At 36.8% G+C, this 18081-nt stretch overlaps 1 protein-coding gene across 2 annotated transcripts in view; it reads left to right on the top strand.

Moving 5' to 3' along the window:
• The first annotated feature begins 1434 nt into the window (after positions 1 to 1434).
• The window catches only part of LOC149532999 (uncharacterized), a 36573-nt gene continuing 19926 nt past the window's right edge, over positions 1435 to 18081 (top strand). Inside the window, exons 1-5 of one of the 2 annotated variants that reach the window (XM_089806589.1) lie at positions 1435 to 2294; positions 2781 to 2821; positions 3474 to 3579; positions 4925 to 5003; positions 5147 to 9163. In XM_089806589.1, coding sequence (XP_089662715.1) covers positions 2209 to 2294; positions 2781 to 2821; positions 3474 to 3579; positions 4925 to 5003; positions 5147 to 9163 — 4329 coding nt within the window. In that variant the 5' untranslated portion in view covers positions 1435 to 2208. The remainder of the gene's footprint in view (positions 2295 to 2780; positions 2822 to 3473; positions 3580 to 4924; positions 5004 to 5146; positions 9164 to 18081) is intronic. The other variant, XM_089806590.1, reaches the window with a different exon arrangement.

Consider the following 18081-nt stretch of genomic DNA (forward strand, 5'->3'; position numbering starts at 1 on the left):
TTATGTATAATACTTTATATTCAATTTTATATATTAAATTAATTTGAATGTTTTTTTATATAATAATTTTTAAATTAATTTTTCTTAATATTATAATAAATTTCATATTTAAATAAAAAAAATGTAATATAAATATGCTAGATATATTTTCTAATATATATAATAAGAAAATTAATTAAAAAAATTTACAATAATATAATTATATGTATAGTTGTTTAGTTAATCAAAATAGATTTATGCAAAAGTAGCTATTTGTTACAAGGTGTTCCAAATAAGGAGTTACCCTTTGAGGTGAGGTATGAACTACAACTGCCGTTTGAGGTTAGGTAACAATTGATATTTATTACAAAGTAAAAAATTCTTCATGCGTGATGAGAATCATGGTTCCCCAAAAGAAATTACCTTACATTTCATCCTTTGGAACAAGAGATATTTATTACAAAGCCAATAAATTCTTTGAGGCTCATGAATTCCAAACACGAATTCCCCAAGAAAAATTACCTAACACTTTATCATTTCCAACATAAACATTATTCTTCACGTGTGAAATGTCCCATGTAAGAATCATGAATTCGAAATGGAGAATCCCCCAAAAAAAATTACCTAACATTTTATCATTTCCAACATAAATGATATTTTAATCTTAAATTGAACCTAACATTTTATCATTTCCAACATAAATGATATTTTAATCTTAAATTGATTTAGACTGAGCTTTAACATTTATTTACCTCCTCCTAAACAATTAATCACTCTTCAAACCTAGCCTCTCTCAAAGCCAATTGAAAAAACAAAAAATACACAACCCCAAAAGAATAGTATTTTCAATTTGGTCCTAGGAAACCAAAGCTAATTTTAAAATTTTTTAGTCCAACACAAATGTTGATTGGCCCAACCGAGGGAAAATTTGAAACATGCCAATGAACACAACCGCCATGGAAAAGAAAGCCCAATAAATGGCAGGGGAAAAAAATTCAAAACCAATAAAAGCCGGGGAAAAAAAAAAAAACTAAGAACCCAATTAAAAACAACCCTCTTTTCCTTGGGAAGAGGTTCCAAGTTCGAACCCCACTGAAAGCGCTAATCACGTTGTTTTATAACCACAAAACCACCTAAACTTGTCAACGACGCAAAGCTCGCGGTTAAATCGAAATAATTCATTCAATTCCGTCACCAAACTTATCCGAGCCAACGTCAAATCCCCGTCACCGGCAAATAACAGACGGACACCACATTTCCCGTCTACTGACGAGAAAAAATAACCTGTATGTAGAGTAAAAGCTCCGTCCCTGAGAAATGACGGACGAAGAAAGAAGAAAATGTATTGTAATGCCCACGTTCATAACGCGTACTGAGGGCATGAGGTCGGCGGCTCGATTCCCGCGAAGACCACTACGCTTCAATTTGTATTTGTTTTCCGCCTCGATTTGTTTACCATCCGAGAGCGAAATAAAGAAACGTTATTTTACGTCTTACACTCCAGACCTAATAAAGGGGCCCGCCTTTTGCAGTCTGGGTACGAGGCTTGGATCAAGGTTCGGACCGTTCCGAGGATTGTTTTCCAGGTTGTTGAAAATTTTGCATTATTTTTCTTCCGACCACTTTTTATCCTCTTCACCATGCACAGCAACCACGAAAACCGCTTCGAAGCGCCTTGAAATTTTAACAGGAAACGAATCACAGTGCCACCATTAGAATCGCCGCGTGGAGACGATTTCAACGAGCCTCTGAGAGTGCCATTTGGTGAAGGGACAAGGCGGGAGCGAAAAAACCCTCGTTTGCGTTTGTGTCGAGGTCTGGAGTTTGCATTAGCTCGAAGTTCTTGCAGTGTTTATGCGGATTTGTTTGTGCCGGTTTGGTAGGGATACCGTGTAGGTAATGCCTCTTCTTCGGTTTTGAGCTTCTTTGGCGCAGCCGGCGGGCTCGATCCGGCGATCTGACAGATTAATTGTGGTATTAAATATAGGTGTAGAAAGGCAGCGCACGGCTTTCTAGCAGTAAGTTGGAGAAAGTCGGCGATCTGAATTTGCCCTCCCCGCTCATTTTTTTAAGCCGCAGAGAGGGCGTAGACTGAATACGGGCAGGTTTCTCCGAGTGCGAGTGCTTTTGCATCTTCTTGTTTATCTTCTAGGTCCTCTTCATCTTCTTCGAGTGCTCGGCGTTGGAAGGGGATAATTGTTTTTCCAGAACATTTAAGAATTTTTTAGGATGGAGTCGTACGGAAACAACATGTTTCTTTCGCAGGAAGGATACGCTTCCATTGATTTCACTCTGCTTGACCGCCCTTCGACCAGGTTAGTTGTTTTTACTAGGTTTTCGTTTACAAACTTTAGATATAATTTGGACCATGTTTCGGTTAACATAGGTATTGATTTGAGACAAGGTTTGGAAACAAGTTTAAATTTGAGCTGCATAAGCTCTTCTCTACAAAACGTTTATATGGACTGAATAGTACTACTGAAAATAGGGTTCCGTTTCACAACTTGTTCGTAGACAAGTATAAATTTCAACTACATGGGTTTTATTTCTTTAAGTGTTTGTAGGAAAGACCAAAGTCCAGTAGAATATGGTTTCATTGCACAGAGTATTTACATACAAAATACCTCAATATCAGCCATATCAAGAGCATCAGGAATAATGACACGACAACATGACTAAAAGTGGCCTCTTAATTAATGCCTCAAAATCTCATTTTAAAGTTGTAAAAGAATAGTTTTAGGTAAACTTTGTATTTGATGACTTAACTGGCGATTAATCCATGTTACTCAATGTTTGTGCAGTGTTGCATCCGCTCCAGAGTCTACGGCCGCATTACTCCCAGGTTCTGAAAATTAAGTCAATACGTCGTGGCTAGGTTTTATCGCTATAGTCTATGAAAATTAATGATTTTTTAAAATTGTCTGATTGTCTATTTAGCATTGGATCGAATTGCAATGTAATTTATTACAGTACATCTGGTTATGTAAATCCATGATACGAGGAAATCTGTAAGCCTTTTTAATATCATGATATGCCCTGATGCATCCAGCCATTGAAATAATCCAAGAAGATACTTTAGCCTCTTTAGTGGCTTGGCAAACTAATATACATTTAACCACGGAAATCCATGATATCAAGAATCTTCAATCTCTCTAATTGCATGGTTTAGCAAAGTACACACAGCTATGAAAAATATGATATGAGGGATGGTATTTTCCAAGAAGATTCTGGCTGGAAATGCTGTCTGTTATTTGAAAGTTACAAGAAAAATTTGAATCAGTAGGAAAATGAATTGAATAGATAGGGCAAGTTCGCTTTATCACTTTTGGTTATTTCTTATTTTTTGTTTTTCACCAGTCAAATGCCTGCAAAACTTGTGATTTACTTTGCAGTAATAAAATCTACACACAAACAAGTTCTTGAATCACTGTTTGAGATAGTTTGATTTGGAAGGAGACTCATTCTAAATATAAAAAGTGTCTCCTTTGTGACAGATTCCTCCTTTCCATCATTTGATTTTTTGGACAATGCTGGTGTAGACTCGTTTGGTGGTGGAACTCTTCATGCTGCAGAAGGATCACAATTTGGTGGTCAAGGAAGGTACTGATATTATCAAAGCAACATTTATTTACATATTTTGAAACCTTTTATGTCACATATTAGTTACTTTTTTGCCTCCACAATCTTTTATTTGTTAAATTTCTCAAATGTGCATCAGTGCCAAGTTGAAGTATCAATGAAATTTCTGAAGAGAGTGAAGTAATATTTCCCAGAGACAAATGCACAATGTCTGTTCTCTGTGTCACCATTGGTAGTCTAGTGGTATGACCTTTTTTTTGAGTGGACAAAGGAAACATATATGGGCAGAAGAACAAGTTTGAGCATCTTCTTTATGTAGGCGCTCTTGCCTGTTTTTGCAGGGTAAGCATGGGAGCTAAACTAAGATTCAAGTCTGTAAGCATATAGGTAGCTCTATTACGGTGCCACTATACCTACGATTAAGTCCTTGACACCAAATCTATGGATTGGAAATCGGTTTTCAGGTTTTTCAATCATTTGCCCATCTCAGAAACTTCTGAACTCTTAGAGAGAAGCTGAGGTGTTTCCTGCTAATTGGAACTGTCAATAACACTTCCCTGCCCTTTGCTCATAGCTCCAGAATTTCCAATGTTTCTGCTGCTGGCGCTTGGATTTTTAGAACATTTATCGAGTCTTTGGATACCAATCATGTGAATTGTGGAAAATTCAGTTTCAAGAGCAGTTCACTCTATTTCTGATATTTTTTCCTTTTATTTCATTAGTGAATCCACTTACTCCACTCATTTTGAAGTAAGTAAATTGATGTTCCTGTTTTCCATACTTTTCTTTTTGAAGCTTTTGTGTACCCAATTTTGATTATGAATACTTATTGAGTTCAAATTACTGTTTCCAGTAGTATTTTGTACTTGTTCCAAGAGTGTCCACCAGTTTCTACTGCTACTGTTTTGTACTCCCCCATTGCTCTGTATCGTTGAGAAGCAGACCTCTGATTCTACCATCTTCTAACTACCTGTCACTATATTTGATGTTCCATATCTGAGTTTCCAGAGTACCTGTTTTGGATTCGTTGCCTGACATTACTTTTGGTTGGTCTACATATGGAAGTTAGATTTTGTGAATGTGAGAAAATTACTTTTCTTTTCTTAAAAATATTGGTGTCATTCCAGAAGCATAAATTCACATCTTCTATGCAGCCCAAGTATTCCTTACAGTATGCAAAGATTTACAATTTCTCAAGGCCCAGATGGTTGCAGCAATTTGGTTTTAAATATGGGCTCTACTGCGGCCCAGTGTTGTATGGGCATAACAAATGTATCTATCAGCATTTTAATTTATTTGGTTGATGACCCTTTGGCCATAGTTATGAATCTCATTTTTAATTTCGTCTCTGTTGGGTCACTCTCAGGTCAGAGACTAGCAAGGACATGGATTGGAGAAAGGAGAAAACACACCATCCAAGCTCTACAAATATGTATATACAAGGAGTGAGTAATATAATTAATATCTATTCAGTTGTGATCATTGTCAATGGCCTTTTTAAATAGCTTTTACAAGTGCTGAAAGCCTGGCTTCTGACAAGTTTCTCAGTTTATGCAAGTTTTCATTTAGACCTGTTTTTGCTTAACAGGGTGGAAATCAAGAACCCAGATTATCATCACCTCAATTTCAAATGCCTGTTTCTCAAGTTGACTTCTTTTCTGCAAAGCAACAATGTTCAGACAATATACAAGCACAATTATCAACATCTGGTAATAGAGCTGGTGATGAAGTGCACGATTTTTTTGAGCAGGAGCATTTATCTCAGCAACAGTCTCAACTAGAAAGAAAACAAAATTGGCCTACTCTGAACAGCAGTGCATTGTCTGCTGATAAACGGAGCGAAGAGCCCAATTATGTTCAACATTCATCTTATGACACTGATAAGGCTAACAGAGCTCATGACAATTCAGCATTTGATCGTCCAAGAAACAGTGACATGATATCAACTGGTATGCTTTCCTTCATGCCATTGGAGGCACAATCCGGTGATGGAAGGCACACACCACGGATGGCATTGGGTACAAGGAGTCCACAGAGAAGTTCAGTATTAAATAATAGTTTTATTGAAACTCAACCAAGGAACCATCAACTGAATTTTGACAGTCTGTTGACTGGGTCTTCAACTGTTCATATCAGAGCAAATCAGGCTGCTTCTGCAGGTGATAGTGGAACTCCAGAGAGGAGTCAGTCAAATGCAGGTAGCTTGGATGGTACTGAGACACAACAGGGACATAATGTTAGTCAGGGCTTGAATCATGGCAGGAATGATACAGAAGGAGGGGACAATAGGGAAGGTCGGGCTAACTATGATTTCCTTGGAAGTCAAGTCCATTTGAAGGGCCAGCCCCAAGCCGGTGTACAATTTCGTGGGGCCAGGGTTCAACCTGGGTTGGATGAAATGCAAGCATGGAAACAGCAATACACATATCAACAGTTTCAAGAGTTACGTAGGCAGCAGCAAGCCCAGCAATTAGAACAGGAATCACAGCAGCAGCAAGCAAGGCAACGGTTTCAGTTAGAGCAGCAAATGAGGCAGCAGCGTGCCCAGCAAATAAGACAGGAACAGGTTCAGCAGTTAATGCCACATGCTCGACAGCAGCAAGCTCAGCAATTAATGCTTCATGTTCGACAGCAGCAATCTCAGCAGTTGGAGCAGCAGGCACGACAACAGCAAGCCCAACAATTGGAGCAACAGGCTCGGCAGCAACAAGCTCAACAATTAGAGCAACAAGCTCGACAGCAACAAGCCCAACAGCTAGAGCAACAAGCTCGACATCAGCAAGCCCAGCAACTGGCTCTACAAGCTCGGCAGCAGCAAGCCCAGCAATTAGAGCAACAGGCTCGACAGCTGCAAGCCCAACAGTTAGAACATCAGGCTCGACAGCTGCAAGCCCAGCAATTAGCGCAGCAAGCTCGACAGCAGCAAGCACAGCAATTAGAGCAGCAAGCTCGACAGCAGCAAGCCCAGCAATTAGAACAGCAGGCTCGACAGCAACGGGCTCGGTTATTGGAACAACAGGTTCGACAGCAACAAGTCTTCGAGCAGCGTGCCCTGCAGCAGCAAGCCCAGCAAGCCCAGCAGTTAGATCAAAATGCTCGCCAGCAGCAAGCTCAGCAGTTAGAGCAGCATGCTCGGTGGCAAAAGCAGCTACAGCAGCTTCTTGCTGGTGGTAATCAAAATATGGGGAATCAGCTTGCTCCATCACTTTATAGTTCTTCCATGCATGATGCATCTGCTTTTGTGCGCTCAAGTAGTGGGATGTCTCAAATGGGGGTTGAGAGCCTTACTCCAACAATTTTACCAGGTAATCTCCATCGTTTTAGTATTGGTAATGTCAACCGTATGCCAAATGGCTCACCATCATTGTCAGGTTTCCCCCCTGAAGTATTATTATCCCAAGATCCAAATGTAGCATTTCAGGCTATGGCTTTGATGGGTGCGCCCATTGATCCATCTGTTTATGGTTCTGTGGCTAGCATGAGGGATGCAGCTGGACAGCCACTAAACTCTTATCCCAGTTTGCAGGGAGCAGTTCAGCAACTGACAGATGCACCAAATAATATAGCTTCAGCTGGTAATCATCTGGTAGGAAAACCAGTAGCCCATTCTTTAGGGGCGGTAGCCTCTGTTCCTGGTGATCACCGCACAAATTTATTTGATCCAACATCAACTGAGATTGATGGGAAACAAGGTACACTTAACAAATCTGCATTTGGACAGATGATTCCACAAAATCAGGGAATGGGTAACTTGCTGCAAGGAACTACCATGTCAAGAACTCCAGAAGTGCAAGATTTTAATTTAAAGCAAAGGAGCTGGAATGAAGGCCTGGGATCAAAAGATAGTTTTCAAGGGGTGGCTTCCCAAGCATTGGGTGATTCGGATGCACCATCTGAAAGTGGCTTTAATAATTTTCAGCCAGGTGCGTGGCCTTCTTTGCCTGCTACTCAGGCTGCACCTAATCCTGATGATAGAAACCAGAGCATGAGTGATGGACAGTATGCACTTCAAGGTGCATACCAGACAGAAAACACAGATTTTTTAAACAGTCTAGAAGTTAATCCACAGGGTGGTTGGAGTGCGCTCATGCAATCAGCAGTAGCAGAGTCTCCTTCAGCTGATGGGGATAATGATGATTGGAGTAACATGAATTTGCAGAAAACTGAGACAACCTCTGGGGACTCTCTGCATTTTCATCCTAATGTGAAAGAACCAAATGTTTGGAATGAACAAAATGCACAGCTGAATAACTCTATGAATGGTAGATCTTTTAGTCTCTTCAATGATGATAGTGTCCAGAGTGTTCAAGCTTTGCCACAGAGCAATTCAGAAGGAAGAGGTCTCTTTGGATCAAAAGTGGAGGGTATCCAGCATGAGAATCAGATGAATTTACAGTCAGGACCATCATCCAAGCTGGTTCAAGAAGCTGCAGGACACTCTAGTACATGGCATGACCAGAATCTATATCAACATATTGATAAAAGCAACAACTTGAATCCTTATTCTAGCTTTGAGAGTAGGCAAGGAAACTCCTGGATCACTCACAATAGAGAACAAGTTCCGTCTGAGGGCAGATTGCCTTCACATCATGTTAATTATGATGGAAGTCAGCAGAACAACACATTGCAGAACCAGGGTAGCTTTAAATCTGAATCTCGTAGAATGATGAACCTCATGTCTAAGGATCAGAGTGTTTGGGATAAAAATGAAGGTCAGGAGATTGAACCAAATAATTTAGTTCTAAATGCCAACAAAGGGTATCAGGAAAATGAAAACGAGAATGCAGAAAGGGAGCAGTTGGGTAGTTTTACAGAGAAAGCTGAGGGCCAAATGTACCAAATAAGGCATGAGGGAAATAAAATCACAGGTGCATCATTCCAAAGTCAAGATCCAAAACTAAATCCATATCGAAGTGGACAACCTCTGCAGCAAGAAGAGTTTAGCACAGGCATTTTTTCCAAACATGTCAATGAGAATAATTTGGAGAATAGTGCAGGAAGGAGCCAACAGACACTAGAAAACAAGTACCAGTTAGATAGTTCTAGTAATGCCATTTTGGACGGGTCTGCCAAGAATAGATTAATTGGAAATGCCCCAGGTTATCGTCAGGGTAATAGCTCACAAACTTGGAATTTGTTTCCCAATAGCTTCACCAGTCCACAGAGAGACACACATAATAGAAGTCAGTCACTTTATGGTCAGAATGATTCTGTATTTGCCAGTCAGGTAACACGTAAGGGTGATGCCAGTCAACAACCTGCAAATCATGTAAGTGACAATGCCCGAAACAGCCCTCAGAAGGAAGATGACTTGCAATCTTTTGGTAATCATCGAGGATATAGCAGGTTGAGTAAGATGAGTATTGGTTTGGAGGAGAACTCGGGTTATAATATGCCGAGGATGGTGCCAGGGCATTTGTCCCAGCAGGCAGTAGCAAATGTTACAACAACTTATCAACCTGCAGAAGGTGGGATCCCAGACCCCTCTATGAGAGGGGCATCATACCTGGATTCACTTGGACGAAAGGCTCCTGAATTAACAGAGTTTCGGCACCAAAATGCTGCAAGGTCTTTCTCATCAAATACTAACATACATATGGGCGAGGTATTTATCCTATCAGCTGTCTTTGGAATAACAAGATATAACTTTTGGCCTTTTTTGCATTATTTTGAGATATTTTGTTTGTTTTTTTGAGAACGACTGCTTTGCATATGCTCCAAACTCAATAGGGATTGGTATACATTAAATTCAGAAATTTGAGCTCCCAGTTTTATAAGACATCTGATTATGTGCAATGCTATCAATTTGGCAGATAAAGCCTACGTACCATGTTAGTCTCTACCATGAAATATCTAAATTCAAAAGGAAGAGCAGAAATTAGAAAACATTCAGGCCAACAGAATATTCTATTTGATTATTGACACTGATTGATTGCACACATTAATACAATGAGATGGGCAGTGGGCAGCGTACCTTTATGATAGATGAATGGGATGGGTAACTCATTTTTCAAAACAATGAGAGATGGGTAATTTGAGATGAGAGGAATTAAAAGTATTTAAATTTAATACTATAATTTAAATTAAGAAAGAACTAGTTGTAAAGGACCATGCAACATTATCTTTATTATGCATAAAAATATAAATATATGTCAGTTAAAGCAAAAGATTAACTAATTTTGGTATCTGATAAAGATCATGATATAAAGGGCTAAAATTTATGTAATTTACAACACTCACTTAGAGACGAGAGACTGACAGGGACAGAAGAGTCATTATTTTTTAAACATGAGACAGAGTATTGGGTCACAGTTGTTTATTTAGATAGAGACAGACATACAGAGAGTTGCATACACAGATATATATATATATATATATAGAGAGAGAGAGAGAGAGAGAGAGAGAGAGAGAGAGAGAGAGATGCTGTCATGGAGTACCCCTCTTTCTTCTTGGATCATTCGATATGACTAGTGTATGTTTAATGCCTTTTGAATTGTGTTTTGATAAAGACAAATTCCTGCTTTGAAAAAGCTAGTAAATTTTCATGCTACATCACTAAATAGAAAATTGCAACTCATGTCTTCTTTAGTTCTGTTTCTCATATCAACTGTGTTTAGCTACACTTAATGCAAAGAACTTTATAATTTAGATTACATGTCTAGGAGTATCGTGATTTTTGAAGACATCCTCATATTTAATATTACAATTTGACATAAATGTCCTTTTCAGCTGAAGGTGACCATAATGGTATTAACGTACATATCTCTAGAGATAAAAATCTCTGTCACAGCTACAATCCTCAAGACTCCCTCTTAGCCAGAGAGAGATCTTTAGCTATAAGCAGTCACACAAGGCTGCAACCAAAATGTCAATCTAATCACATAGTTTCTATAATAATTCATGGAATCACTCAACATTAAAACCTGTAACAATTACTCATATTTACTCAACATGACAAATCTGCAAGAATCACAATCAGTTTTTATTACGGACTCTCTCAATGTGATGCTGGCATGGAATCTCTCAACATGGCATGTTAGTAACGTTTACAACCAGCATTTTATCACAGACTCTCTCAATGTGGTATAGTCATGGATTCTCTTAACGATATTTCCAACTCCCATCACGGAGTCTCTTAATGTGATGCTATCACGAACTCTCTCAACATGATGCTCACTACGAATCTCTCATAATTGAAAGTGTTATTGGGTTGTCATTACAATTTATTGATTTTGCATGTATAATAATCCATAAAATCACAGTTGAAACTCTGGTTCAATAAGAGTCTCAAATTTTACAACACTAAATTATAAATATTATCAATATAAAATGACGGGGATTCCATAAACCCTCCCTCTCAACACGAAACACAATAAAATAGTAGATTTTAATATGTTTTCAAAGGATTAAACAACTCCCTCTGAAGCTGACTAGTCTCCCTCTGGATATCATTTCTAGTATATGATCTTCCTCTTTTAATGGAGATTTGAATTATTAGCCCCATAACTGCAATCAGCATTCACGTGTGCAGTCTGCATGACTTTTGCATATGATCATCCATTGCTTCCTGTCATAACAAGAAGTATAGAGATAAATGCTAAAATAATACAATATTCCCAATAATATAAAAGTATGTGATACATATTCCTTTCAACAATAAAAACACATCAAAAATTTATTTGTTCGGAGTCTTGTTTCATGTTTCAAACCAGTTTTCTCTCATCAGAGCATATTCAGAAATATGTTCACATCACCCAACGAATACCAATCACCAATTGCAGCTCAATCAAGAGACTGGTCACTGTTCAATGATCGTAAGACTTTCTAACTTTTGCAAATATTGCCTACCAGTAACATGGCCAGATCAATAACCAGCACTGTATCCTTGATTATCAGCAACTGCATACACTCAGGAGGATTGCTTGAGACACAATCTAAGAATGATGTCAACTACCACTGGCAACAGCTACAACCTGTGAGAATGAATCCACATCAGGAGATACTTGTATCCAAGGAATGCCTCACACCATATCAACATTGCTCTGCACATGGTAGGAGAATCCTCAATCCTAATGCCTAATGTAATCAACAACACCTGCACCAATAATCGCACTAATATGAGGAAAAGAATAGATTGTGAATTTTGACGAGCGTAAAGCCACCTTTTGCACATATCTTTATTCACGCTCCTTCTTGGAGTCCTCAAATGTCGTCAAATTCTGCAGATATTGGAGGAATCACACTTTGCAGAAACCAGAACACGATCACTAACCATGTTGAGTGATAGACAGAGATCTTCTCATCCTCATCATTATTCTGCAGAGGCAATCGGAATGCAATCAACCATTTCGTTCATTCTGCAAAATTTACATCCATTCTGCAAAAATTCTGTTCATTTTACAAAATTGACTTCCATCAATACACCCCTCATCCTCATCATCAGTCTGAAAAATTACTCTCGCTTTCATTGCTGAGGATTATCACACACGCACAATGACGTTTGAATCGAAGCAAGAGAACGGCAAAAGTTTTGCTGTTGCAAACTTCTTCACTCACACAATAAAATGCTTGACAATGCAAAGATGACATGAGGGGAAAAGAAAACTGCCATTCCAAGATCCTGTCAGTTACGTCAACGTCATTCTGCAGATACCACATGATGTGTTGTCCCTCACCTCTGTGACACTCTAGCAGTTATGGTGGGATGTTGTGCAAAGTGAGCTGTTGAAAGAATAACGTTGTTCAAAGATCGAATGAATCAGAATAACAATATTCGTCCCAACTTAGAGCATCTTCTGGCAGGATTCCTTTTGTCATTCCAATTACTTGGATTCGCAAACATGTAATTTCGATAAATGTGGCATATATAAGACAAGGATTATACACCAATAAATATCATGCCTGCCAAGAGACGACACATGTAAGCTGTGATAGTATAAGCATGATCTTCAAAACTTATATTGCAGTAAGTCAGCAAGGAATGTTTAGACTTCAAGGAAATTACACGGGTCAAAAGTAGAGCTGATAGACTCGTTTGACATAATCTTTAATTTTTCTAGGCTAACAAACTTTCTTGTGATGTGCCAAAATGAGGGAACAAATGTAATGTCCCCACTATTAGGGTTAGCACAAACCTGCAAAATATATGTTAGAATCCTAATAATAACAAATCTCATTATACTATTCCACCCTCTATCATAATCCCAACCTTAAAGATGTCTCTAGATCAGGTTTCCTAACCCTCAATTATTAAACCATCTTTTCTAGAGTGCACTCCTTAAGGTTCACATATGTATATGTTAACTATTACAATAATAGATAGTTTCTATTATCTCTGTTTAGTATCTAATAGTTATCTATTGTAATCTTTTGTAAATATTAGAATGTTTCTAATATTTAGTTTTCTGTTTCTAGAATAGAATGTTTCTAATATTTATTTTTCTGTTTCTAGAATAGGATGTTTCTAATATTTAGTTTTTAGTTTCTAAAATAGAATGTTTCTAAAGTAGATAACTGTTAGTTTTCTCTTAGCTAGAATATAACGTTCCTATTCTTTATGATTGTTTAAGGAAAAATCGTTCATTCTCTTGTATAAATTGATCTCTTGATCATCGTTAATAACAAGAAAATATTTTCCAATTACTTGGTAATATGGTATCAGAGCCAACACCCTAAATATTTTTGAAAATAATTATAATTTCTTAGTTGAAATTATCTGCCTTTTATTTTCAAAATTATTTACATGCATATTTGCTTCCACCTCTCTCTATAATCCGACTAGGGTTTTTATTTGAGAGATTTGAATCTGTCGACTCCTGGTTCGGTTTTGCAACCCATTTCTATCTAGATTTGCTTGTATTTTTTTGCACATTTTTGCCATTTTTTGGAGCTTTTTGTTCAAAACCCAAATTTTCTGTACCAGATCTTTTTAAATTGTTTTTTTTTTACAGATTCTTGGTGGGTTTTTTGAGAGCTCAACTAGGTTTTTTTTTTTGGGTGCCTCAATTTTTCGAGCCTTGATTTTTCGAGCTAGCCAATCCAAAAATCAACAATATATTCTTTTTGGGTTTTTTGAGCTCTCTTCTGGGTCATCCTTCAAATTTTATAGGTCTTCTATTTTTTGCCCGAAGAATGTGCCTTTATAAATACTCACTTTTTCATTGGAAAATGTGCCATGACATCTTTGACTAATATTTTGCTTGAGGGAAATTAGAAGTTCAACAGTTGCAATTATGGCACGTGGAAACAATAGATGCTAAACATCTTCAAATATCACAACAATGATATGGTGGTTTTGGTTCACAGTAGTCTTCTCAGCAGAGGTCCTCTGCTTCAGCTTCAGAAGGGTACGGAAAACATTCAATGCAACTATTGCCACAAGTTTGGGCACATAAAGGTTGAATGTTGGAAGCGCTTAGCTACCCTATCTAAGCAATCTGGTTTGCAACCCACAACAAACAATGTGGAGCACTTTGAGTAGACAGAATTTGCCTTTTACGCTTTTTGATAGTTTCGTGCTCTGGATAGATTAACCATTAAGGGAGGGTATTCTGATGATAGATAGTTTCTGTTATCTCTATTTAGTATCTAATGGTTATCTATTGTAATCTTCTGTAAATATTAGAATGTTTCTAATATTTAGTTTTTTGTTTCTAGAATAGAATGTTTCTATTCTTAAGTTAGCTGTAGATAACTGTTAGTGTTCTCTTAACTAGAATAGAATGTTTCTAATCTTTACGATTGTTTCTTAAAGAAACATTGTTCAGTCTCTTGTATAAATTGATCTCTCGATCAGTATTAATAACAAACAAATATTTTTCAATTACTTTGTAATATTAACATCATCAAAATATTTTGGTACATTGATCTCATGCACATCGGTCAGATGGAGATTATATCAATCTCACATACCTACATTATTGAGATGACAATGTAAGCATGTTGGTTAGATGAGGATTTTCAATCCCACTTACCGATATTATTGCAATATCCTTAATCTCAAGCATGTCTGTCAAATGGAGATGATCTCACATATTAAGATTATGGAGTTCATATGATCGTGTCAGGTAGATGGAGATTCCCAAAATCAATCTCGTTATATCAATTATTCCTTTAATAAACACTAGATATTAATTTGGAGAAATTCACAATATTCAATAAAGAGCACACTTAGATATTATTGACCATACATAGATATTTCGACTATAATAACCCTTATGATATGGGTATATAAATGAATTATAATAAAATTCCTATAAACATCTTTATACCTACCTTAATCAGTCGATGTCCTCGGTGGCTTGTTTAATCAACATGATTGGAGGGTGATTGCGTGGGGGATTATACTTGACTTTTGCAATGGTATGGTCTTGTCTCAGTTATATTGCAGGTGTACTTCCATCCTTTAACGTAAGCCTGTTTGACTATAAATGGTAGTATGGCCCACCTTTTAAGGTCCACTTTTCATGTTGGTGTTAAACTTTGATATGCTGGCTTTGCCCATGGTCTGCAAGTTTCCTGTCTTCAATAGTGGGTCCCTCCTCCACGTGAGTTGATTGGTCTGCTGGTCAGTGGTGGATCCACTTCGCTTATTCCAGTGTATTCCATGCTTTGATAAAAATAATCTTCCTTTTATATGTGGACCATGGTCTCTCCATGTCACAACCCTTGGACGGGTCTTGTCATATTTTGCCTTTATAGGTGCTGCTCATCTATTATTTATTTATTTATTAAATAATTGTCTCCCATTACTTGATTTTTTAATTTTACTGTTATTCATTGGTTTATTAGTAGTTATTAATTAATAAATTGATTTTATTTTGATTTAAAAGTAATTACTGAATGTATTTTAGCTCAAGACATTAATTTATTGATTAACTAATATCAATATGATTTATATAATTGATAGCTTCTATTACATTTTTATCTTATTTGAGGATCATTGCAATGAAGGCAAACATAGTACATGCAAAAGCTTATAGGATATATTGGAATGAAGCGAAAAGGTGGGGCCGACACTGAACTCCTCCACTTTCTTTAAAAAAAACAGACCAAAAGTTCTCCTTTGTCTATAGCCTTGTAAGAATGGAACCCATTGAATGAAGACTATAATCATATCTTACACCCGTACCGGGAAAAATAAAGAAATTCACTCAGAGGAGTCCATGATAACAATACACAGTCTTATCCAAAAATATTAAGAGGGCACAAAAGACAGACTCAAGGAGATCACAGTGTCATGCCATCACACAAGAAGACAAGCGATCTTGAACTCATCCATCTCTAATACTAACAAAACTTTAACATTCCTATATTGCTGATACCTAACCTGACTCTGATTACTACGTTAGATTTTTGGTCCAGAAATTCAGATAAACAGCTATAAAGAAAAGAAAAGGAAAAAACAGATACAAGAGAGACACAAAAATACCAAGGGAAAACCCTTCTAGAATGAAGGGAAAAACCTAGTGACACAGCAAAATATCACTTTATTTATCATAAATGTTCGAGTGTACGATATCTTTCGCTTGATGCAAAATATATTACAAGAGGAGAGTCTCTTCACATTACAACTGAAGGTCTCTTGAGTTTTCTAAAATATGACTCTTTATTTTCAAGTATAACACTTCGTATTTTCTTGCCTCATTGCGTGTTGAATGACACATGTCTTAATAATTAACATTAAAATTTAACATAAATGTTTTTTCAGCTGAAGGTGACCTTGACGGTATTAATGTCCATACTTCTAGAGATAAAGATCTCTATTGCAGCTACAATCTCCAACACAAAAAAATACCACTATTGATTACTGCTCTGTGTTTCATTTTTATTAAGTTGCCGGTTTGGATTCCGGTATGGATGCGGGTTCAATATTCATCTAAATTTTTTTGGGGTTGGGTTCAAATTCGTTTTGGATTCATCCATACAAAAACATAAGTTGTTTTAAAGTATGTATGTGTTCATAACGTCATACATCACTGTGCTAATAGTAAAGCAACAGAGCAAAGTACACCACCATATCTATGTTTCAGTTCAATTGGGTATTAATTGCATCATTTAGCCATACATACAACATGATACACTTGCTTGGTCACATGCATGGAACATATTTCCATATCAAGGTGACAGTTCGAGAATGAAAGGAATTGTCAAGATATAAGTACAGTTATCTGAATTTTTATTTTGTATTGGTTTGAAACTTAGAGGATTTCTAACTAGGCTAGATCGAAAGTTGAGATTCAAATTTTAAGCCCTGGATTCAAAAATATCATGTCTTTTTAAAAGAAATTCCTCTATAATCATCAATTTGGATGTCATATATTGTCAATTTGGATTTTCTCCATAAACAAGTTTTCATTTTCATTCACAAATGCATAACATATAGATCATCTTTTTTGGTCTTTTTAGTGGTCACTTTAGGGTTGTGAGGATTGAATTCAATAAATTAGGAAAATATAAACACTTGTGTAAGAAAATGTTTTGAGACCAAATTCAGCCCAGGTTTGCCGCTCGGTAGCAAATTCTTCAAAATTCGCTGCAAATTCTGTCCAAGTTACTCTGATAGAATTTGCAGCTGATTTGGGGAGAATTTGAGAAGGATCAGATTTTGTACAGAATCGAACCAGACTTTTGAGGGTTGCTGGAGAGAATCTTGGAACATAGCATTTTGAAGTCATTCATATTAGCTATAGTTTTCTTTGAACATAATAAGGTATCCGAAAGTAATAAAGTCAGGCCTAGATATATCATATAATTAAAAATAATAATTTAGCTGATACCTATGTAGCAACACTTAGTGCAAAGAACTTTATAATTTAGATTACATGTCTAGGAAATTTTTGTAGGGCTTTTATAGTTTTCATGGGATTTTCCAGGAGACAGAGAGATGTTAAGAAACCTCAGCTAAAGTATCCTGATGTTTGAAGACATCCTCACATGTAGATGGGTGTGGTGCACATGTTTCTCATACACGAGGCAAATTGGATATCTTATTTGGAAAACTGCTCAATAAATGTTCAGTTTGGGGATCCTTACCCACCAGTTTGCGTTTACCTTGAAAATAAATCACTTGTATAAATAGATTATTAAAGTGCATTATTTCATCATAAGTGAATGGTTCTCTAGATAGTGAACTTCCTATCACATTTCAATCCATATTTGTGACTCAAATAACATCCCTGTATTGATTACTGCTTTGTGTTCTATTTTTAAGTTTAGTCAATCATATTAGTTATAATTTTTTTTGGACATAATAAGGTATCAGAAAGTAATAAAGTTAGGCGTAGATATATCATATGATTAAATATAAATATAATAATTTGGCTGATACATGTTTAGCAACACTTAATGCAGAAAACTTTATAATTAAGATTACATGTCTAGGAAATTTTTGTAAGGATTTTGTAGTTTTCATGGGATTTTCCAGGAGACGAGATGTTAAGAAACCTCAGCTAAAGTATCCTGATGTTTGAAGACATCCTCAGATGTGTCTCCAAGATGGGGGTGTGTTCCACGTGTCCCTCA

This window comes from Cupressus sempervirens, chromosome 10 (assembly GCF_028749045.1).
Source record: "Cupressus sempervirens isolate cs-2001-9-10 chromosome 10, ASM2874904v1, whole genome shotgun sequence".
Classification (NCBI taxonomy): Eukaryota; Viridiplantae; Streptophyta; class Pinopsida; order Cupressales; family Cupressaceae; genus Cupressus; species Cupressus sempervirens.